The sequence below is a fragment of the Lampris incognitus genome, chromosome 16 (genome assembly GCF_029633865.1).
Source record: "Lampris incognitus isolate fLamInc1 chromosome 16, fLamInc1.hap2, whole genome shotgun sequence".
NCBI lineage: Eukaryota > Metazoa > Chordata > Actinopteri > Lampriformes > Lampridae > Lampris > Lampris incognitus.
The window spans coordinates 11,709,136-11,733,787 of NC_079226.1; the positions used below are offsets into that span (position 1 = coordinate 11,709,136).

Here is a 24,652-nt window from a genome sequence, read left to right on the forward strand (position 1 = left end):
CTATTGTGTAAAATCCTGTATATTAAATGTTCATCTGCAACTTTCTGTTGTGGTGTCAGTGGTATTTGTTGTTAAAACGTGCTGAAGTGGCATCTCACTTGACGTGGTTGAGCTAGTCATAAATGCAGTTGCAAGAACAATACTTTCCACTCGTATCTTGGGATGTGTGCTTTGAAAGTGAAATTAATTTAATCGCAAGTATAATTATTCTAATTATCTGTTAACTCCCCCTCCTCTTCCATCCACTTCTATCTGCGGATGTCTCTCGTTTTTCTAAAAGCCCCTCTGTACTGACACGTGAATTCACAGAGTGGATTGCGGCCGCTGGTGTGATAGCGCCATGACGGTTGCAAGGTCCGAGTCACAAGATATTGCACTAATGATATTGCGGCGCAAACACGCCCATGAAGTTTTGCAGCTGAGTGCAATTTTCTCTTGTTTTGCATCTGATTGCAGTTATCCTTGTGGCAAAGTATAAAAGGTGGCTTTGCGCCAAGAACACAGTAGTCAAATTAAGTGTCAACCCTGATGTTATCAAATATGTAGCAGGGATTGTTTGACCTGGCAAACTATCTGTGGATGATTTCAGTCTCGGTTAAGTCAAAAAGTGATATTCTCCTTCTGAATATCCGCTTGCGAGCACGCCCGGCGTGACGAGGCCTTCACCTTAGCTACCATCACTGCTGCCATGATGACTGGAAAGTCTGGGCGCCAGTTACCACCAACTCTATGGAGACGCTAATAATTTTCACTGGTGTTTGTGAATTGGACTTTTTTTTTTTGCAATGAGGCTAATTTGCATAGTAAGGGGCTGATTTTGTGCCAAATGTATTCATATTTCATTCATTCATATATTCATATATTGTCCCTGTGATGGACTGGTGGCCTGTCCAGGGTGTCTCCCCGCATGCCGCCCAGTGACTGCTGGGATAGGCTCCAGCATCCCGCGACCCTGCGTAGGATAAACGGGTTGGATCATGGATGGAATGGATGTGTTCATATTATCTAATTTAAATATGTGCAAATAGCACCGGTCCACCGAGACACTGTTTGCTTGGCAGTGCAGTTAGGGGTGCATTTCACCCTTTACATGTGTTTTGAGAATTACGGGGGTTCTTTTCGTCTTATTTGTGCAGGTTTAGTGGCCACAAAAGTCACGCAGTCCTTTTGTGACTTCGCCAGTGAGTGTTTTGTCAGAGTTGTCATTTTTTTTGGGGTGCTTTAACTGTGTGCTCTTCCTCATACCTCTCGGCGCTCGGCCGACCAATTGTGTATCTTCAGTGATGTTATTTGGTCACCTGATCGAGGGGCCCAATCGTGTCAAACATTATCACTCAGTCAGTCAGTCAGTGACACTCGTATTTGTAGGGCTGGCCCACTAGTCCGATCCAGCAAAAAAAACAAAACGGGGTTTCAGTTTGGTCTGAAAGGAAGATAAGTATTGGGAAGCTGTTGCTGTATGCCATTCTCCAGATAGTTTCCCCATTTATCATCTACACCACCCCCTGAGGCCCTGACAGCACTTTAATATACCAGCAATGGATGAGACAACACTAGTCCATGCACAGCACTGATGGTCGGCTCCTCGGCGACTGTTTTTGGATGAACGGCATTAAATAATTCTCTTTTTAAAAAAGGAACCAGGACGTTGTAGTGTGCTGTAAAACATCCATCACAGAGACACAGCCTTTACACATCTCCGTCTGATAAAGCAGCGAGCATGCATGTAGCAGCACTTGATAAGACCTTACGTAACGCCCAAGACAAATGGCAAGAGACATTTGCAGGTCATGACGTCAAGTCCAAGGTCCTGCAGTGCAGGCAAAATAATTGTCCCCCATTAGAAATGAATCGTTGGGAGTTATACATGCAGAAGACCGTACCTCAGTTATCCAATACCTGAACGTTTGGACCTGTTGGTAGATGGGAGAGGGGTGTGCTGATGTGTTTGTTGTGGTGAGGGGTTCGTCTACCGAAGAAAACATAATTTTGCAGCCTGAGAGGAGACTATCTTAACCATATGGATCTTATTGTCTAGATGCAAGGCTTCTGGAGAGGCGATTCGGCAAAGCGTAATCCATACAAGAATAACCGCGCGGGTTGGGGCATATCACCTTCAATTCAGTAGGAAATTCTAAAATGTAAATTTAGAGAAAACTTGCTTCATGCATGATTAAGAACGACTTAAATCCAGCCATGCAAAAGGGACAAAATGGTGTGAGAGTTAAAGGATGTATTGCTGCACGAAACATCTCTTGCGAACTGTAGTTTTGTCTTATGCAACGCTGTCACATCATTATTCTGTGAATATTTAATGAGTGTTTTACCTGATTTTGACTGTATTTTTGGCTCCGGGTTCAGGGATGGGAACAGCACAGCAAAGAGCAGAGACTCCTACGCATAAGTTTGAATCCATCTGGTCTCGGCATTAACCATTCTATCCCAACCTGCTGGTGAAACACAACCTCCCACTCACATACTCTGTCTCACACACACACACAGACGTGCACACACACATGCTCACACACCCTTCCAAGCATGCATGTGTGTATACAGGCTAAGACACTTGTGCTTTATGTACACAGGATTGTATAGATTCACACACATACACAGGGGAGAGAGAGAGAGAGGGCTTCATGACTCACTTGATCTCAGCAGCGCTGAAGCTGCTCTCTAAGTAACTACTAGTCGTGTTGGAGCAAAATCCATCCAACTTCTCCTTAAAGAAATGCTGCACTTTCAACCAGCATCTGCACTTTGCATTCTCTCCCAATCCGCATTCCTCGTTATACTCCTCTGATAAAGCGTGGGCGCCAACCAAGAAAGCAAGATGGGACACAAACAAAAAAAAATCTGTCAAATGAAAGAATAAGACATACTCTTATTATCCCCCGAGGGGTCGTTAACCGTACTATTTGCAACTCTCTTCATCTCTCTCTCTATCTATCCATCTCTCTATCTAGGATTCTCGCCATTCTCTGTCTTTCCCCGGAAAGATATGGGCCCTGCCTGGCATGGTCCCCTATTCCGCCTGGCCCTCCGCTTATTCCCCCCCCACAACTATTTTTAAACGTCTGGAATTCCATCAAAACATTAGCTTTCTGCCCAAGCCTTTTAAAGCCCAGAGAGGATGACTTGTTTTCTGATCCGCATGCCGAGGGGGTGAAATGGGTATAGCGGGGGCGGGTTTTTACGGTAGATAATGAGTGCGAACGGAGGGGAGGTGGGGGTTTGCGGGTGGAGGGTGCGTTTTTTTTTTTGTCGGGGGCTTTGGATAGTTTGGTTATTCCTCCCTGTGTTTATCCCGCCATGCTTAACATCATCACATTCCACACCGGGTCGATCTGTGCGGCCTTTTTTTATAGTGATAAAGAGGAGACACAGCCAAAGGGAGAATGACAGCGCGGTCAACAGCAGGTTGAGTAAATAGAATAGAAGAGAGGAGCGTCTAGTGAAACCAGACTGTGTACGAAAATGAGGCCTGCTACTCCTCTATGGCCCCCCCCCAAACTAATTACAGCTTCTTCTTTCTTTTTTTTTTGTCTTTCCTGGAGTTGCCGAGCAACGCGGCTCCTACAGTATGGCATAGATAAATAGATGGAAAGCTTTAAAGATTAAGTCCCAACGATTTCAGCTTGAGCCACACCAGCTTTATTGTGAAATATTAATGTTAGGGGTGTCATTTTTCTCTTCAGCTTCAGAAGTATCATCTGACTTGTTATGACTGCTTTCCAGCACCCTCTCCGTCTGGACGCGGCCAGTTCACAAGTCCTTTGAATGATAACTAGCTAGCTCGCTAACTCGCATGATGTTGCCGGGCAACTGTTTGAACACAGAGTGACTGAGACTGATGATGACGTTTCATTGTTCCCTTTTTCACTCGCTCACTCATTCACTGTTCCCTTCAGTATGAAACTCTAATGAGGCTACTTTGTACGCAGTAATAAGTGGAGATTTTGGATGTTACTCAATCATCCTTTTGTGGCTTCTTCCCGTCCCGTCAGGTGGCGTTTGACAGTGAAGAGACTGCACGAGCAGAGCAGAGTCGAAGCAGTGCATTGTGGTATTTTTAGCATAAGGCCATTCTGAAAATGGCCTCCAGAGGTGGTTGAGGCGAGGTAAATGTAAAGCGCGTTTCACAGCGCATTTCACAAAATCCAAAACCATTGCAGTTTTACTGAATTACCTCTCTGTATTTGTTCAGTTCTATAAAGGCTGCGTCCATACTACATTGAAATTTATCAAATGCAATTTATCCATCCATCCATCCATTATCTGAATCGCTTATCCTGCTCTCAGGGTCACGGGGATGCTGGAGCCTATCCCAGCAGTCATTGGGCAGCAGGCGGGGAGACACCCTGGACAGACCGCCAGGCCATCACAGGGCTGACATACACGCACATTCATACCTAGGGACAATTTATTACGGTCAATTCACCTGACCTACATGTCTTTGGACTGTGGGAGGAAAGTGAAGCCCCCAGAGGAAACCCACGCAGACACGGGGAGAACATGCAAACTCCACACAGAGGACGACCCGGGACGACCCACCAAGGTTGGACTACCCCGGGGCTCAAACCCAGGACCTTCTTGCTGTGAGGCGACCCGCTAACCACTGCACCACCGTGCCAACAGTGCAATTTATAGTTATAGAAAATTGAGCCTTAATCTCTTAATCTGCGAGTGACGTCGTCATGTCACACATGCACAATGGAGAAACGTTGGTTTTGATTGGGTCTTGTTCAGCCAGCACGGCCAGTCAGTGTTAATTAACCTCACAGCCACGGTAGCGCGCTTCTTTAAAAAAAAAAGTATAACATTGAGACTCCAGTGGCCTTATTGATTAATAGAGCTTGAGAGGTAGCTTGACATGGCACCTGCCAAAATCAGAAGAAGAAAAAAACTAAAAGATTCCCAGTTGTAGAGTCCCGCAAAGTACATTTTTAGCCAGGTAGGTGTATCTCGGCCCCATCTCGCCCATTCACTTCAGATGCTGTTTACACTTAACTCGTGGCAGAGGGCGCTTCCTAATGAAGGAATAATGGAGAGAGGGCAATTGGCAAATCTCATTCAGGTAAACCATCTCTGACTGCGTTTTCAGTTGTATTGTGGGAATTTTTGAGGGCACTAAATAGTGAAGGATTTTTGCAGTTAGAATTGGGACACTAAACAAAATTGAGGAAGTGAATATACTGCACTATATAGCGAATAGGAAGTGATTGTGGACACAACTGTAGATTGTCCAATCAAATCAGCGCAAAAAACCCCCAAAACTAAAAAACACTGTGATGATGAATTACTTATTTACAGTCAAAACACTGTAAATAAGTAATTCATCATCAGAAACAGGTTGGTTTTCTGAATCAGTTTGGTTATGTTGACAACCAGGACAATAGTTTCTCAAGGGGCTTTAGTCATATTTTAACAAGAACAGCAGTTCTAACATGTTGGTTAACTTAATTCAACAAACTTGTTAAATATTGCTGCAAGCAGCAAGTCGCCATGGCAACTTGATGTGATCATGTCGAAAGTGTGGCTGTAAGCACTGATAGCAAAAAGTGTTCCATCCATCAATCCATTATCGAAACCGCTTATCCTGCTCTCAGGGTCGCGGGGATGCTGGAGCCTATCCCAGCTGTCATTGGGCAGCAGGCGGGGAGACACCCTGGACAGGCCGCCAGACTATCACAGGGCCGTGGTTAAAGTCTCCAAGAATAAATTTGGGGGTTGTTGGAGGTGGAGGGGGTTATCAGGCTCTTATTTGATGTTGTGTGTTTTGGGGAGTTATTTTGCTCTTAGTTTATGACTAAATCTGATAAATATGACTTATTCCGCGCTAACTACGTGCCTCGTGAATTTCAACAGCTGTTCTTCACGATAGCAAAAAAGTTGTTTTTGCCCATTGCAGCTCCTCCCAGTGGCCACACAATGATGCAAAAAATTTTGCACATTCTGAGGAAGGTATACCGAGTCCATCTATACCAAGTTTGATGTCAGTACATCAAAGCGTTGCTGAGATATGCCCTCATTTCCTGTTTGGCAGCTTCGCCGCCGATGTTGATTGGCAGTAAGAGTCTTAACTGTTTTGAAAATCAAAAATTCATATAACTTGTGTGAGGCTTGGTCTGAACATCATCTGTATTCAGGAGAGTACTGTGAGGTTTCAGTCAGGGCCTTCAACAACAAACTGCCAAGCACCCCCCCACCCCCACCCCACACACAAATTTCTCATATGGGTGCCGATACACCTAACACAGCCACATACAAAGTACACTGTCACGCACTACTGGCTCAACACCAACAAGACAGCTGATCCTCAACAACCACAACGCACACCACTGTACACTATAGCAACTGTTGCAGCATTACCATCAGATCTTCCTTCATGTCACTTAGCAAGCACACCACATGGCACAAAAACAACTAGAAGAGTGCACTCAATAGAGTGCAGAGCTCCGCCAGGCATACATCCCCTTCTCCGGTGCTTGGCCTTGGTGACAAACCACTCCTTTTTTCGCCTACCAGGAGAAGGAGCCCTTATTAAAAGACTTCAGATGTGTTTAACCGTTGCGGTTTTCATGATATAAAATGAATGTATGAATCTTCGTTCCAACCCTCACCTATGGTCATGAGCTTTGGGTAGTGACTGAAAGGGTGAGATCGCGTATACAAGCGGCTGAAATGAGTTTCCTCCGTAGGGTGTCTGGGCTCAGCCTTAGAGATAGGGTGAGGAGCTCGGACATCTGGAGGGAGCTCGAAGTAGAACTGCTGCTCCTTCACGTCGAAAGGAGCCAGTTAAGGTGGTTCGGGCACCTCAACCTCCTGGGCGCCTTCCTTTGGAGGTTTTCCGGGCACGTCCAACTGGGAGGAGACCCCGGGGTAGACCCAGAACAATCTGGCCTTGGAACAGCTCGGGATCCCCCAGGAGGAGCTGGGGGGCGTTGCTGGGGAGAGGGATGTCTAGAGTGCCCTACTTAGCTTGCTGCCACCGCGACCCGACCCCGGAGAAGCGGCTGATGATGAATGAATGAAAATGAATGTGGGCAAATGAGTTAAATGCTAAAGCAATAATAAAACGGTAAAAAAAAAAAATAGCTCACCAAGGGAAATGTTTCATTGTAGCTACTGAGTTGACTTGTAGCTGTGGCTGTGATTAATCCTACCCTTGAACTTGTATTTTTAATAGCAAGAGTTTTTGCACTTTGACATTGTCGTCTATGGCACTTCCATGTCTAATTCCCCTCGTGATGTCAGTTAAACAAACATAGCGGCGAGGTGCATAAAGCGAATTATTTATGGTTCATCTATTGTTCCTCCAGTTTTCTTGTGCTGAGATCAGCAGGGAATTATTTGCTGATTTACAAAATACGATCAACGTCTCGTTTACTTTCAACACTCATACCCGAATGCATGATGGGGACTGTTGCTGCCCGAGCAAAATCAACTCTGTGTGCGTGCAGTGACAAAGAGCGGCACTGGGTCGAGTCCGCTAGGGTGAATGAAGAGAGGGAGCGGCGATATCGAGAACAAATGTTTTCTTAAGGTCTTTAATCGCCGTAACCATGAGAGCTTCTTCCTCATACAGTCGTAACTGTGCACAAAAATTTTAGGCTGATAGTCCAGTAGTTTGCAAGATTAACCGCAGATGGACACACACACACACACACATGACCAAATACACACCACCTGGTGGAGATAACAAGTTTCCACAGTTGATGTAGTGTCCACCAGTCACTTGTGCCTGGCGGCCTGTCCAGGGTATCTCCCCGCCTGCCGCCCAATGAGATGCTGGGATAGGCTCCAGCATCCCCGCGACCCTGACAGCAGGATAAGCGGTTTGGATAATGGATGGATGGATAGCCACAATGTTGTCAGTGCACTGCCTTCAATTCAATAAGAAAAATGTGCACAAGAACCTGGAGTTGAAGTTCCACCTCACTTGAGAGACTTGTGGCAGCCATCTCTCGCAAAATTCATCCAGTAATTTAGCCTGTTTGGGAGAACGTGTAAAAAAAAAAATGCAGACAATCCTACCAGATTTGCAAAGAGAATAAACGCTAAGTAGACCGGCAACAAGATCGTCAGTAGCTGTGAATGTGGCGGCCATTGCACTTAGTTTGCTCATAACCCGCCAAAGGCTCGCCTGAAAGTTGATGATGACACCGGGGCTAGTACTGACACATCGCAGGGCCCCTGGGGCGTTCAGTCACTCATCATCATCATCAGTTCCATTACCTATGGAGGTTGTAGGAGCACAGCTGATGCCTCAACAAGAGGTTGGGTCATCATTGTGTTTCAGTGGGGGGGGGGGGGGGCTGGTGGTCCCTGTCTCCTCTCCAGGTATGGGTGGCTGATGGTTCACAGAGGAACTCATCCACCCTTTGACAGGTTTTGTTTTTAGTCCTGCTGGGTGTCCACACATCCGTCTCACAACAACCCAAGGGTTGAAGTGGGGGTACCGGTTTTTAGACAGAAGAACTAGTGCAGCGACCAGGACACATACCCACAACCGGCTCCCCACCCACAGACACGGCCAATTGTGTATGTAGGGACGCCCGACCAAGCCGGAGGAAACACGGGGATTCGAACCGGCGATCCCCATGTTGGTAATCAACGGAATAGACCACCACGCTACTCGGACGCCCCAGCGCTACTGTAATTCCTTTACAGCTGACAGCACAGATATATGGCTGTGGTGCAATAACTGACATTGTGGTTTGTAATTGTTTAGATTTATTGTCCCCCCCCCCCCCCCAGAAGAGATAATCCTCTCGGGTTAAGATGAGCAAACATGATTGTGGGTGAAGAGCAGAGGAGCAGCACTGGCAGTCTGGAACAGGTCCAAATATGTCTGATATATTAAAGTTTGACCATCTTTCCAGTCCGGCTTTAAACTTCCCCCGGACTCGACCGTTGAGTTTGTTTTGATATTTATAAAACGCTTGCTTTGACTGAGTAGCCGAGAAGTGTCCTCCAGAGGCTTGTTATCGTTTTGCGACAGCTATGCTGGTGGAAGCAGCGGGGAACGGCGACGTGTAGCTGCTCCATATGTGTAGCTCGGATACGCTGCTCGACTCCCTAACGTACGAGCTGTGTCGAAAGAGTTTTATTTGCAACAGGATGTGCTCGGTAATGATTTGGGCGTGAATCAGCACCCGCTATAAAACTGTTCTGCAGCTTTAAATGTGTTTGGCATGCAAAGTGTGCGTGCGTCTGTGTGTCTACATGCATACGCTTTTATGCAGTGCCTGTATTACGTGCTCGGTTGTGTAAATTTTGTTAGGGTTTGACATTTGGGCTGTTGCAGCACAGTAGTAAGGGAGATACTCTGCCTCAGAGGAAATGGCATTCACACCAGGACTTGCTTCATGGCACAGTGAAATTATCTTGTCTGCTCTGGGGTGGGGTGGATCATTTCCCATTTCCTGTATTGGTGAGCGCAAAGGGAAATCCTTGTGTGTGTGTGTGTGTGTGTGTGTGAGAGAGAAAGAGAGAGAGAAGAGAGTATGTGTGCGGGTGCCCCCGCAGTGTGTACCATTTTCCCTTAAATAGTAGTTTTGTGTGAGGTCAGTCCTTTAATGGGGAAGTGAGGTTTCGATGATGAAACGGAGTGTGCAGCTCACTGCAGGCCGACCGGAGCAGAGCGAGATGGAGGGAGCAGGAGAGGCAGATAAGATAGAGTGAGAGAAGAGGCAGAAAGGGGAGCGAAAGAACTGCGGTGGAAAGGGAGACCGGTGGGGGTGCAAGGTGGTGGTGGTGGGGGTCACATGATCCTGCTAACATGACCAGCATTGTGGTCACCGCCGGGAGGGGGCGAGAGGGGACAGACGGAGTGTGAACGAAGCAACTTGACACCAGTGGATGAGAGCTGGGTTGCCTTTCCACTCTGTTGTCATGTTTGGTTTGGTCACACCAAACCAAACATGACAACAAGCACACACACACAGAGTTTTGGACAGACTTGACTGAGGAATGTTGATGAATGACTTCCTGGTTTCTGATGTGTTGTTGTGGTGCTCGGCGGTTCACATGTCTGCCTTTTGCTTACTTATCAGTTGCCATACTTCAGCCGGGGTCAGACTGGGTCAGTATACAGTCCCTGCTGGAAAAAATACCTCCAGAAACCATAAGAAGAGCCCTGATGATTTCCAGTAGAGAAAACCCCATCACAACCATCAGGTTTTAGTGTGTTTTTGGTTTCAATGGTTTCCATCAGAAACCATCCATCTGATCTTGACGGTTTCCAGCTTGCTCTGATGGTTTTCCAGCACACATACCAACACAGACAATTCATTGCATACCATCCATAACCATAAAAATTCCCAATAGAACCGTGCAAGCCATCAGAAAACACTGATTACAGTGTTTTTGTTTTTTTTTCAGTAGGAGGATAAAAAAAGATTGAATATAGTCCAAATTCTTGCGCTCAGATAAACAGAAAACCTTAGGTCATTGTGACATTTTTGATTTCCCAACCCTGTCCCCCTTATGAGGCACGTTTCAGATGGCGTTCATCTTAAATGGGGAGTACATCGCCACCTAGTGCTGGGCGATGTAGAAAATATCACAATAGTCGTGGGAATGTGCACATCACCGTCGTATGTCACGACATTTGCTATGCAAAAACAGCACATTTAAGAACCACACCGGTTCATTATGTGGAACTGTTTGGCAATGTAAAAATGTAATATAAAACCAAGATGAGTTTTCAAATAATACTGCCTCAAACATGACAAAGACTTCATTTTGTGAGACATTTTAGGCAACAGATTTTTGTTATCGTTAATTTACACAGCAGAATTCTGCATCATGACGTGACAATGTCCAGATTTCATCCTAGTGCAATATGATTTAAAGACGATAAGGGATATCCTAGCACCACCCATGGCAGAGCTTTTACCCCTAAATTCATTTGCTGAATTTCAGATGGACCAGCAAGCCTCAGCAGGAAATGAGATTTTGATGAATTTGGTAGAAAGAGCTTTTGTTTTTTTTGGCCATTTGTTTTACATGGGACCAGACGTGGGCGTGATTTGACCGTTTCGAAGAGAGCATCTTCTTTCAGTGAGTTTCACCCTTCGAATATCTATAGAATGTGTGCGTACTCATCATACACTACTATAAAACGTGGACTATGGATGAGCATGGTGCTGTGGTGTTTTGCAATAGCTAGAATTACTCATATTGATCCCCATAATTTGTTTCTCCCTGTATTCCCTGAAATTTCACCAGCCAAAGTGTCGACCAGTGATTGGGGGGGGGGGGGGTTGCTTGAGTCAGACTGTGCAAACAACAAACAGCAGATATTCATAAACTGCCTGATTCTGAAGACTGACACCCGGCTGTTGTCCTCATGTCAGACTGGAATAACAGCTGTTTGGGTGGTAGCTTTTATCTTTTCATGTCACGGGGAGGTGGGCTTTCAGTTCAAACTATTATTTGTTCTGTGTTTGTTTGTGTGTCTTGTTGTTTACTGTTGGATGTGGCTGAGTGGACTCTCGGAGAGGAAATGTCACTATTAAAGGTTACTCTAGGTATTTATTCAGACACGCCTTCCACTCAGCACATCCTGCTGTGCGTCGAGGTTCTGCTGGTTTCTCTGCAGCTGTGAGAAGATACAGAAACGTGTACAGTTTGGGTGTCCGGGTAGCGTAGCGGTCTATTCCGTTGCCTACCGACACGGGGATCGCCGGTTCGAATCCCCATGTTGCCTCTGGCTTGGCCGGGCGTCCCTACAGATACAATTGGCTGTGTGTGCAGGTGGGAAGCCGGATGTGGGTGTGTATCCTGGTCGCTGCACTAGCGCCTCCTCCGGTTGGTTGGGGCGCCTGTTCAGGGGGGAGGGGGAGCTGGGGGGAATAGCGTGATCCTCCCACACACTATGTCCCCCTGGTGAAACTCCTCACTGTCAGGTGAAAAGATGCGGCTGGTGACTCCACATGTATGGGAGGAGACGTGGTAGTCTGCAGCCCTCCCCGGATCGGGAGAGAGGGTGGAGCAAAATGCGACAGCTCAGAAGGTGGGGTAATTGGCCAAGTACGATTGGAGAGAAAAAAGGGGGACGGGGAATCCAAAAAAAAAACATGCAGTTTGGACATAGGTTCTGTATTGCTCTGCATGCATGTCCCATTTGGTTTGGCCAATTATTAATATTATTTATTTGTTTTGCATGAAAGTAATAACAGGATTTTCTTTTCCGGATGGACCTGCGATTTAGGATCACAATATGTACCATTATGCAGCATTTTAATATCTAGATACTGGTTTTCACCTCAGGAAAATGGGTAGATTCAGTGATTCAACAATGTTGTTAAGCAGCTTCAAATGCTATTGTGTAAGGATGAAAATTTGATAGTTGTAGTACACAAGTGAATGATCTGTAACCTACACTTTTGCTCGAACTGAGGTCAGATATAATTCGGGGAGTACTGGCCTTGGTGTGAATTGTAATTCATATGACCAAACAGGTCAGTCAGTTGGACTCACTTGTGTGGTATTTTTGTATTTGTAAGTGGATATCATGGTGTATATCAACGTTGTGTAAAAGTCCCAGTGATTTTCACAATATTTTCCATATTGCATGGCACTAGGTGGGGGTGGTGGGCGGGTGGGTGGGTGGGGGGGGGGTTAGGTCGTAGCTATTCTCTCCTTTCCAGTGTCGGTATAGATTGACTTGATTGGTTAACATGATCTTGCAGACTTAAAATATACAATAGATTTTGTTACATACAGTCGATATTACACGATGCTGCACATCAGCCATGTCCGTCAGTCAGAAAGGGACCACAGCCGGGCCTGGTTTGGTTTATTCTGGTTCCTCTCTCTCCAGGTATTGATTGCGGTGACCGCGCTGTGATCTGGTGCTCTAAAATGGCCGTGTGTGTCCAACGTGATATATCGCCAGATTTTCAGCAGTTATTCTGAGTTTTCACAAAATGGCTTTAGCAGAGCGACTGGCACGGAGCTGCGAGGGGTGTTGAGCTCACTGCCACGTCTTCTGTCACTCAGCCGTGTGGTGACTGGTGTCTCTTTTCTTCTAGGACTCTCTGAACGCTTTGGTGTTAGACCTGGACTACCCTGCACTCCGCAAGAACAAAAATATTGAGACCTTTTTAAACAGATGTAAGTACTTTGTGTAGTGTGTGTGTGTGTGTGTGGTGTGAGAGAGAGAAAAAGAGAAAATGTTCCTCTTGACTCTTTGTTTATAGTTTTAACTTGACAATTTTGTAACTTGTGGGAACATTAGTTTGCCTCCGCCGACTTCTGAATGGGTACTGTCTTTCTTCAATCTCAGATGAGAAAGTCATGAGACAGATCCGGGACCTTCAGATGAAGTCGGAGGACTTTGAAAGAGTCAAAGTAATCGGCAGGGGGGCATTTGGCGAAGTTCAGCTGGTAAGTCTTTTACTTATGTGAAAAATACTCTTAGGTTAATGTTGATTTGATTTTTGTTTTTTTCAGGGTGAGCTCGAAAGTGTTTGGATTTGTCGTCCTCGTCTGTAGAATAAAGATTCACATTGAAGGGTGTCCGGGTGGCGTGGCGATATATTCCGTTACCTACCAGCACGGGGCTCGCCGGTTCGAATCCCCATGTTACCCCCGGCTTGGTCGGGCGTCCCTACAGACACAATTGGTGGTGTCTGGGGGTGGGAAGCCGGGTGTGGGTATGTGTCCTGGTCGCTGGGTTAGGGTTAGGGTTAGGGTGCACTAGCGCCTCCTCTGGTCGGTCGGGGCGCCTGATCAGGGGGGAGGGGGAACTGGGGGGGATAGTGTGATCCTCCCACGCACTACGTCCCCTTGGTGAAACTCCTCGCTGTCAGGTGAAAAGAAGCGACTGGTGACTCCACATGTATCGAAGGAGACATGTGGTAGTCTGCAGCCCTCCCTGGATCGGCAGAGGGGGTGGAGCAGAGATCGGGATGGCTCGGAAGAGTGGGTTATGAAAGGATGGAGCATTAAAACAATCAAAATATTGAACCACAACAGTTCTGATACCGTGATCCATCCCTCCATTATCCAAGGTGCTCATCCCGATCGAGGTCACGTGATGCTGGAGCCTATCCCTGCAGTCACTGGGCGGCAAGCGGGGAGTCACCCTGGACAGGCCGCCAGACCATCACAGGGCCTCTAATATTTGGAAAAATAACACCATGTGATGAATCGACACTACGATATTGTAATATCATTTTGAGAGATCCCCGCCAATTCCCAGTCCGGATATGAATGCTGTTCTGTATAAGGATAATCTAGCACGCCATGTAAAATATACCCAGTTGCTATGCTAAGTTTGAGCGTGAGGGAATGTGATTGGATAGCACCTGTCCTAAGTTGACCCTGCCCCCTCCCTCCCATCTCAGGTGAGACACAGAGCCTCCCAGAAGGTCTATGCCATGAAGCTACTGAGCAAGTTTGAGATGATCAAGCGCTCAGATTCGGCCTTCTTCTGGGAGGAGAGAGACATCATGGCCTTCGCCAACAGTCCCTGGGTTGTACAGGTAAGACTCACTGAGGCACACGGTCGGTTTCAGGTAACGGTTTAGTCCCTCCAGGTTTTTTCATGGTAACTTCAAATCACAGGCCGTTCATCACACTGAAATAACTAATTAATATACAATTGAAATCGATGTAATTGAACTGATGCGTGACAATATATGAGTAAAATAGGCTTTTCTGTATCTCTTGTTTGCTTCCTTGTCATTATAATGTGATGTTAAATATATTCTACATCAAACACTGTGTGGGATAAATCACATTGTACCAAGCACAAGTATTATAAATCCTCTCTGTCACACCACCTTGTGTGTTATTATCTGTTAAACTTGAACATAAAGTGAATGTTGAATGTCCTGCTGAGTAACACAACCATAGTAAAGATAGCGCCAGATAATTACTATTTATTCCTGTGACACAAAGGGTTCACAATACTTATGTTTGGTACAATGTGATGTGTGAAGTTACCCCACACAGTGTGTGATATAGATTATATTTAACAGCATATTATAAGGACAGTGAAGCAAGCTGGAGATAAAGGGGAAAAACTGTTTTACTCGTATATTACTCAGTAATTCCAATTAAGTTACATCTATTTTACTTATATATTTGGTTGTTTCCGTGTTATGAACAGCCTGTAATTCAAAGGGTAACCTTATTTTCGCTTCCAGATATTTTCAGTTAAGTCTGTTCTGCTTGGTGTGACGATTCAGTGCTGTAGCTGTGCCACTCATGGCCCAAGATGTCACATTCTCTGTCCTGTTGAATACAGAATGTAAGCACTTGAGTACATTGAATGGTGTTATTTGAAGGACCAGAGATTATTATCCTGTGTTATATTTAGTATGAATTGCCTCTCACACTGAAAGCACCCTGACCAGCACACTCTTACATTCCTCAGCTCAAGTGTGCGTGAAAATGACAAACGCACTTATGTTAAATAAGTGTGTGTGTGTGCGTGTGCATGTGTGCGCGTGTGTGTGTGTTTTCAGTTGTGCTGTGCCTTCCAAGATGAGCATTACCTCTACATGGTGATGGAGTACATGCCAGGAGGGGACCTGGTCAATCTGACCAGCACCTATGACGTCCCGGAGAAATGGGCCAAGTTCTACACGGCCGAGGTGGTAATGGCTTTGGACGCCATCCACTCGATGGGCTTCATCCACCGTGATGTCAAGCCGGACAATATGCTACTGGACAGACACGGGCACCTCAAGTTGGCTGACTTTGGCACCTGCATGAAGATGGACTCTGTGAGTTGTGTCCCGTCAGTAAACCAGTTTTGTCTGCTTTCCCATAGACACCACTTTCTCTAGTAGGAATTTGCATTGAGTATTCCTAAAAGTCTTACTGAGTGCTGTTTGATGTCAGTAACTACAGTTGTTGGCCCTAGCAGGCTAACTATTTAGAAATGGATTGAACAGGGGTGCCCGGGTGGCGTGGCGGTCTAGTCCGTTGCCTACCGACATGGGGATCGCTGGTTTGAATCCCCGTGTTACCTCTGGCTTGGTCGGGCGTCCCTACAGACACAATTGGTCATGTCTGCAGGTAGGAAGCCGGATGTGGGTGCGTGTCCTGGTCGCTGCACTAGCGCCTCCTCTGGTCGGTCGGGGTGCCTGTTCAGGGGGGAGGGGGAACTGGGGGGAATAGCGTGATCCTCCCACGCGCTACGTCCCCCTGGTGAAACTCCTCACTGTCAGGTGAAAAGAAGCAGCAGGTGATTCCACGTGTATCGGAGGAGGCATGTGGTGGTAGCCTGCAGCCCTCTCCAGATCGGCAGAGGGGGTGGGGCAGCGACCGGGACAGCTCGGACGAGTCGGGTAATTGGCTGGATACAATTGGGAAGAAAAAATGGAGGGAAAAAAATGCAGTTTTTGGTCCTAGCAGGCTAACTATTTAGAATTGGCTTGAATAACACTGTGAAATGCAATGTAATTCTGTTATATACAGATTATTAAAGATGATTTTTCTGTTCTGTTTCAAAGTGGAGCCAGGTAGCTGATAGCTGAAAATCTGGAGTCTGAGCAACACTTGCTATCCCTCCTGTGTTGGTTGCTCCAAGATTAGACAGTGCTGACTGTGAATATGCCATGTAACTGTAAAACTCACATCATTACTCCAAAGCTACTCAAGAAAATGGAAAATGCCCATCCCATATTTTCAGTTATCCCTCAGTTAACGTTTTGTCAAGTGTAGCAGGGGTAAAGGTGTCCCTTTATTCAGACTATTATTACCCTTTATTTAACTTAAAAGGCACTTTAAAAGGACACTGATTTGTGCGTAATGCTGAAAAACATCAGACACTTAAGGTAAATTTAATGGTCCGTGCTAGCGTAAAGGACACATAAGCTATAAAATAAACTAAGCAAAAAGCTTCTTTTTTTTTCTTCTATCAAGAGTCTTGGTTTGAGCCAGAATTTCAGTATCGCTGTGCAACAGTACATCCATCACCCTGTTGGCCGTTCTTAAAGTTTTCAAGGCCTACTTGTAAGAGTTTCAATTCTGAAGACAACTGAATTGTGGATTCTCTGTGTTACAGACCGGCATGGTCCACTGTGATACGGCGGTGGGCACCCCGGACTACATTTCCCCTGAGGTGCTGAAATCTCAGGGCGGGGATGGATACTATGGGAGGGAGTGTGACTGGTGGTCCGTGGGGGTCTTCATCTATGAGTTACTTGTTGGTGAGTAGTTTAAAAAAACCATTCAAGGGCGTCCGGGTAGCGTAGCAGTCTATTCTGTTGCCTACCAACACGGGTATCACCGGTTCGAACCTCCGGCTTGGTCAGGCGTCCCTGCAGATACAATTGGCTGTGTCTGCAGGTGGGAAGCCAGGTGTGGGTATGTGTCCTGGTCGCCAAACTAGCGCCTCCTCTGGTCAGTCGGGGCGCCTGTTCGGGGGGGGAGGGGGAACTGGGGGGAATAGCGTGACCCTCCCACGCGCTACGTCCCCCTGGTGAAACTCCTCACTGTCAGGTGAAAAGAAGCGGCTGGTGACTCCACATGTATGGGAGGAGGCATGTGGTAGTCTGCAGCCCTCCCCGGATTGGCACAGGGGGTGGAGCGGCGACCGGGACGGCTCCCAAGAGTGGGGTAATTGGCCAGATACAACTGGGGAGGAAAAAAAAATTCCAAAAAAAAGACATTCAGCTCACTTATTTCACTGAACAAATGGAAGTCAGGCTTTAGATACTTACTAGCCTTGTGAGCTTTGAATTGTTATCAATAATATACTACATACTACACTACACTAGTAAGACTATGTTACGCTATGCTCTATCTACGATACAGTGTTTCCCAACCCAGTCCTCAAGTACCGCATGTCCTGCAGCATTTTCTGTTGCACTGCATTGGTCATTGGTGGGTTTGCTTGTAGTTACGTAACCAATCACACTGTACCACTTCATTAAGCCAGCGTGCCAAATCGGACATAATTAAGTGTTAATTGGTTGAATAAGTACAAGCAGGCCTACCTATGCAGGGTTACAGTGAAAATCTGCAGGACGCGGGGGTACTTGAGGGACTGGGTTAAAAAAGAAAACCTCTACTATGCTGTACTATTCTTAATATGGCGTTTCTAATCTTGGTCAGGTGACACGCCGTTCTACGCTGACTCTCTGGTGGGAACCTACAGTAAGATCATGGACCATAAGAACTCCCTCAACTTCCCTGATGATGTGGAGATCTCCAAAGATGCCAAGAACATCATCTGCGCTTTCTTAACTGACAGGTATTAGGAGCTAAAAGACATAACAAACTGACTCCTGTCTGCCTGTCTACTTCTCTGTTTGTCTGTCTGTCCATCAGTATACCCAACTTAACTATTAACTTTTCAAAGCTTCTGTAGCACATTTTAAAAGAGGATGAAAACTGCATTAAATGATTCATGGTAGATAAGTGCTAAATTGATTCATCTCTCCCCACAGTTTAAGAGATCATATGGACAAACTGCAGCTGTAGTCACTGGTTTACTACTTATTCAATCTTTTTGTTTTTTGAGGGAGGTGCGATTGGGCAGGAACGGCGTAGAAGAAATCAAGAGACACCCTTTCTTCAAAAACGACCAGTGGACGCTTGAGACCATCAGAGACTGTTAGTATAGCCAGGATTCTTTATTTTTGGGTGGGGGGGTGGTCTAGGTTTGGGTAGAGTTTGGGTCCTCTGATGTGTTTAGCTGCTAAATATGAGGCTTTGGCTGTTTCGCACGGATGCTGTTTTTCAACTATTTTCAGCCAAATTTTTGGCAATCATTTGCAGTCTATTACTTACTTAGTCTATTACTTACTTGATAGTTAATATCTGATGTATTAATGTGTTATAAATCAGTATTATGATGTTAGAATGCATTCATAAGACGTTTTAGGTTGTCAGGTTGGGAGCCTGCATGGGGAGAATCTCCATAGACATTATCTTGGAAACCACGTGATGAGATGAAGATATCTAAATAACTAACCGCTATTTAACCTTAACCCTAAAATTAACCCTTGTGTAACTGTAACCTTAAACTTCACCACTACCCAATTTTAACTTTAAATTTAATCACTGTCTAACCGTAACCCTAAAACTTTAGCATTACTCAATTTTAACCGTACTGTTGTTGCTGTTGCTACTGTTTGAAAACTGTTTTGCATATGTATTTCAGTACATTTTCAGTAGTGAGAGTAGGGAGCAGGTTGAGGAGAGGTGGAGATATGCACTGGAGAGAGGGAAGTCAGTATGAGCAAGACAGAATACATATGCGTGAACGAGAGGGAGGACAGCAGAATGGTGAGGATGCAAGGAGTGGAGGTGACGAAGGTGGATGAGTTTGAATACTTGGAGTCGACTGTTCAAAGTAACAGGGAGTGCAAAAGAGAGGTGAAGAAGAGAGTGCAGGCAGGGTGGAGTGGGTGGAGAAGAGTGTCAGGAGTGATTTGCGACAGAAGGGTACCAGCAAGAGTTAAAGGGACGGTTTACAAGATGGTAGTGAGACCAGCTACGTTGTATGGTTTGTAGACAGTGGCACTGATGACAAGACAGGAGGCGGAGCTGGAGGTGGCGGAGTTGAAGATGCTAAGATTTTCATTGGGGGTGATGAAGAAGGACAGGATTAGGAATGAGTATATTAGAGGGACAGCTCAGGTTGGACTGTTTGGAGACAAAGCAAGAGAGACAAGACTGAGATGGTTTGGACATGTGGAGGGGAGATGCTGGGTATATTGGGAGAAGGATGCTGAATATGGAGCAGCCAGGGAAGAGGAAAAGAGGAAGGCCAAAGAGGAGGTTTATGGATGTGGCGAGGGAGGACATGCAGGTGGCTGGTGTGACGGAGGAAGATGCAGAGGACAGGAAGAGATGGAAACAGATGGTCCGCTGTGGCGCCCCCTAATGGGAGCAGCCGAAACAAGAAAAAGATTTCAGGACATTTTCAGGTCATGTTATTTGTGTACTGCTCGCTGAGAGTATGAATCAACAGTCCTCGCTGGTCACGTAATTTCCGACAGAATTTCTATTAAGACTCTTGTATTGATAAAATGTGTACTCCCAACCTGCCACTGATCTTTTTATTAACCCGTTGTACTATTTTATTACTTATTTATAACACATAAACGAGTGATTCACATTATGAAAGTGATAAATAGTCACTAATATGCCCTGTATGAAGTATGCTTAAAGTTGTAAAGAAATTTGTTCTCGGCATAGAGCTTCCTTTTCAGTGTCCTCTTTTTGGTTTTAAACAGACATCCTCTCTCATGTCGTCCATCGCTCTCTCTCACTTTTTCCGTCCTTCTCACCCCTCAGCGGTCGCCCCGGTGGTCCCAGAGCTGAGCAGCGACATAGACACCAGTAACTTCGACGAGATCGAGGAAGACAAGGGCGACGTAGAAACCTTCCCCACGCCCAAGGCCTTTGTAGGGAACCAGCTGCCCTTTGTGGGCTTCACCTACTTCAAGGAAGACCAGTAAGACGTCCCCGTGTTTTCCTGGTCGCTTCGTGTTGGTCACTGAGGAACATTTTTTCGCTCAGTTTAATTTCCATTTGGGTAATTAGACGGGCAATGAAATATTTAAAGGATAAATGAACTGAAGCATTAAAGATGATGTTAAACGGCATTCAGAGCATACCTTGCTTCTGTAATGTGATGTATTTTTGCAAGGAGAACAGGATGTTGGGGCCGGACAAAAAGTCGGGAGGGATGTGATTGGATTGGATTGTGGAAAACATTTTATGATATTATTAGTTGGAAAGTTGCCTACCCGCCCACTCGGACTTGGTGCCGCAATCACAAAAACATTTTTTAGACGAACTTAGGGTGGTTTGATTTTAACGTAAAATAAGTAAACTGAATTTTTGTCTTTTTTTGGCATAAGTTGTTGCATAGGTGCGTAATATGGCTGAAGAAATGAGCTAACAAGGTTAAAAAAAAGGTTTTCGTATCTAGTCTTTAAGGACCAACGTTTTTTTGTGTTGCTTCACATTTAATGTGGATCATGAATACTTTACTGTGATTGTCCGCTTTCCCTTTGTCCAGATTACTAAGTGCCTCAAACAATTCCTCAACTCAGGACAACTCGCCAAACATGAAGGGAGAGGTGGGTACTTGTGCTTCGCTCGCCATGGGCGTTTTTCTACATTCGGGGCTAATGTGTACTTAACAGGAGATGACTACACCCAACATAGTTGTTGATGTAGTAATCATTCTGATTTTTTTTTTACAACACAATCATCATGAACTCAAAGTCCAAAGAGGATTTGTTTTTGCTGAGCCGTCGTTTAGGATGCATTTGTGGTGTGGTTCCTGTGTTCTTAGCCGCGCTTAAGCAGCTTTCGGGGAACGTGGCTAAGCTAAAAGCCAATCGGGTGAAATCCAGCTCTCGCTGAGCTGAGCTGAATGGTTTACACCCGTCATGGTCGAAACTTAACGAATAACCTGATTTTATTTACACCGTGAAGTATTAGATTGAAGAATTTTGTTGTGAATATGTAGTCCTTAGCTTCTTATTTTTTTTGTGCAGTTTTTGTGTAATATCAAAAAGAACTGACAGAATGGCGTTGCTAAAGATAAATGTGGTAATTATTTTGAGCCTGTAAGAGGTTTGTCTCCATGAACACTGCAGTAAAAAAAAATTCCTGAAAGTAAATATGATTTAGAAAATAGGTGCATATTTTCCAAGTTTTAGACTTGCGTATATTCAGAACCGTACCGTATGGCCATAATTCTTTAACAAATAGCAAATATAACACGTCATGTTGTTTGATTTATCAGTTTGTCATCTTTTTAAAAGGCATATACTGGGGTGTCCCCGGTGGCGGAGCAGTCTATTCCATTGCCTACCAACACGGAGATCGTAAGTTCGAATCCCCGCGTTACCTCCGGCTTGGTCAGGCATCCCTACAGACACAATTGGCTGTGTCTGTGGGTGGGAAGCTCGATGTGGGTGCGTGTCCTGGTTGCTGCACTAGCACCTCCTCTGGCCAGTCGGGGCACCTGTTTGGGGTGTGTGGGGGGGGGGTAACCGGGGGGAATAGCGTGATCCTCCCACGTGCTATGTCCCCCTGGTGAAACTCCTCACGGTCAGGTGAAAAGAAGCGGCTGGCGACAACACATGTATCAGAGGAGACATGTGGTAGTCTGCAGCCCTCCCCGGATCGGCAAAGGGGGTGGAGCAGCGACTTGGGCTGCTCGGAAGAGTGGGGTAATTGGCTAGATACAATTGGGGAGAAAAGGGGGGGGGGCGTATACTAATTGACATTTTATTCTATTGACTTATATCTAGAGTCTAGATCTGGACAAACAGTGCGTGATGGTCAAAAGGAGCCTCGGTGACGTGTGAGAGTCCTTTAAGATTGAGTTAGTTTCACAGTATTTCTGCTTTATTGGTGTATTAGTCAACGAGGAAGGAGGAATTGAATGAAGGTACCAATGGCTTGCAGCTAAGACCGTCGTCATGACTTACATTGTTCAGATGGTTTGTGTGTTTGCTATTGTGGGTGTTTGATTCTTGACTTGTTTGGTTTGCTTCACTCCACAGTCGGTGGCGCTGCAGAAGAAACTTCACCAGGTGGAGGGGCGGCTAAATGATGAGTTGCAGTCCAAAGATGAACTCGAGCACAAATACCGGTAAAAGAGACACAAAAACGGAACAATCTAGAAGTATAACTGCAGTGGCGAACCGATAACGGCGACTTCAAGCAGCTGTAACTGTCTTAACTGTCCTCTTGTGTCGCTTTTCCAGAACGGCCAGCAGTCGTCTTGAGAAGATCTCCAAAGAACTTGAGGAAGAGGTCGGTGAATCAGAGCTACGAGAAATGAAGACCAAAACATCTGCTGCCGTTAAAGATTAACTTTGCCTGCGTGGTCCAATTTCATTCTTTTGTGTTTTTCCAAAAATTCCTATTTGACTCATCACGATAACTTCTTCATAATGCAAGCCTGATGATGTGATTCACCAGAGCTTTGTTATGATTTGGACGCTGTAGTTTACTGTCAGGATGCAGAAGTCATTGCCTCATTTAATAGCATGTTGTTTATGCAGACAACAGGATGTGTTGTTAAATAATACCAAAGGGCCACAAAACAATAATTAACCTTAATAATCGTATTAGTTTATCTGTCCGGTGCTTTATCTTGTTAGGTCCCACTAGTAAACTCGAACAGTAATTCTTGTAAAACTATGGTATGACAAAACAGGGTTCCTTCATGTCCTGGAAAATTATAGATGTTAGTTTTCCAGTTGTAGAAAACACCTGGGAAATGGGCAAATTGATCAGATGTCGAGGAAACAGTATTGAGGTCATGCAAAATTGGGAAAGTTGGGCAATAAAGTTGTCTTTTTACCTGCTGGGATTGCCTGTTTATAGCATACTTCTTAGCTAGGATCACATCTTTTTGTAACCAGAAAAAAATGGGGGGGGGGGGGGCCCAACAGGCCCAAAAAAATAAACCAAACAGGGAGCTTTTTGCTTACAGGCATGGTGTATTGTTTATTCAAGCTGAGATACGTGGAAAATAAAGGAACGCACAAAGAAAGCAGGGACACAGATAGGCACGTGCACAAGCGGCACATTTTCTTTTTCCAGGCAGCGTGTTTTCATCCATATTTTGATGCAGATTTCCAGCAGCTGAGATGTCACGTCAGTATTGTGTAGTCTGGGCTGTGTGTTCACGGAGCGGCTAAAAGTTACACATTTAGAGATTGTTGAGACTTCCTCTGATAGTTAATGCTGAATAACGTGACCTTATGTGATCAACAGCTGGGATTCAGGTCTGAGCAAAAGTCATGGAAAATGTGCTTGAAGGGTCCTGGAAAATAATTTCCCTAAAAAAGAGCGGGAACCATGATGAGACCAACCGTTTAGGACTCTCGGACTAGGACGTGTAACGATTTATAGATAATGGTAGCTGTTTTAAGATAAGTGACTGATTTGCTGTCAACTGGCTGTAGGTGAACAGCAGGAAGAACCTGGAGTCCAGCCTGAGGCAGCTGGAGAGGGAGAAGGCCCTGCTCCAACACAAGAGCCTGGAGAGCCATCGCAAGGCTGAGAGTGAGGCAGACAGGAAGCGCTGTCTGGAGAACGAAGGTGAGAGGACACACGTGGATAGGTGAGACACACATGCATGTGTGTCCATGCTCATCACACACACACATGCATATTTAAGGTATGTGAGGCTTGGCATCTATCTGTTGAGGTCACCAGAAGGTGTCGACGAGTTTTAAATGATTGAAGGAGAACTTGGATTTTCCCTCGTTGGATGGAAGAGATCAGTTGAGCATGGACGGATTTACCAAGAAAGGTGGACAAGTTTTGCAAAATAAAGAAGATTTACCCTATTGTATAGTTGTATTTTCGTTGCAACAAAGGACAACTGTGGAAAAGAAAAGCAGTTTAGAAACATCTGTACCTACAGTCTCCAGTTGTGCATGAGTTGATGTGATGACATGCTGGGTTTTTTTATGTTGCCATGTGGTCAACAGTCAGGCCCATGTGGTGCCATGTGGTCAACAGTCAGGCCCTTGTGGTTGACTATAAACTAGAGATTTGTCAAAATGGTCCATAAACATGCTTGGTAGTGGCACTAGTCCACGTCTTTACTCGATATTGTTTTGCTTTTGCTTCGCTTTCTGAGTCATGTACTTTTTGTGTGTTTACAGTCATGCAGTATGTATGATGTTCTGTTGCA

General features: G+C 45.4%; 1 protein-coding gene across 1 annotated transcript in view; it reads left to right on the forward strand.

Annotated features, from left to right (window-relative positions):
- The window catches only part of rock2a (rho-associated, coiled-coil containing protein kinase 2a), a 59,182-nt gene that overhangs the window by 5,748 nt on the left and 28,782 nt on the right, over nucleotides 1-24,652 (forward strand). The window contains exons 2-13 of the mRNA XM_056295276.1: nucleotides 13,041-13,122; nucleotides 13,295-13,395; nucleotides 14,358-14,495; nucleotides 15,483-15,743; nucleotides 17,030-17,174; nucleotides 18,082-18,220; nucleotides 18,491-18,582; nucleotides 20,272-20,431; nucleotides 21,002-21,062; nucleotides 22,503-22,591; nucleotides 22,707-22,755; nucleotides 23,916-24,051. Of these exons, the coding sequence (XP_056151251.1) occupies nucleotides 13,306-13,395; nucleotides 14,358-14,495; nucleotides 15,483-15,743; nucleotides 17,030-17,174; nucleotides 18,082-18,220; nucleotides 18,491-18,582; nucleotides 20,272-20,431; nucleotides 21,002-21,062; nucleotides 22,503-22,591; nucleotides 22,707-22,755; nucleotides 23,916-24,051 (1,360 nt within the window). The 5' untranslated portion in view covers nucleotides 13,041-13,122; nucleotides 13,295-13,305. The remainder of the gene's footprint in view (nucleotides 1-13,040; nucleotides 13,123-13,294; nucleotides 13,396-14,357; nucleotides 14,496-15,482; nucleotides 15,744-17,029; nucleotides 17,175-18,081; nucleotides 18,221-18,490; nucleotides 18,583-20,271; nucleotides 20,432-21,001; nucleotides 21,063-22,502; nucleotides 22,592-22,706; nucleotides 22,756-23,915; nucleotides 24,052-24,652) is intronic.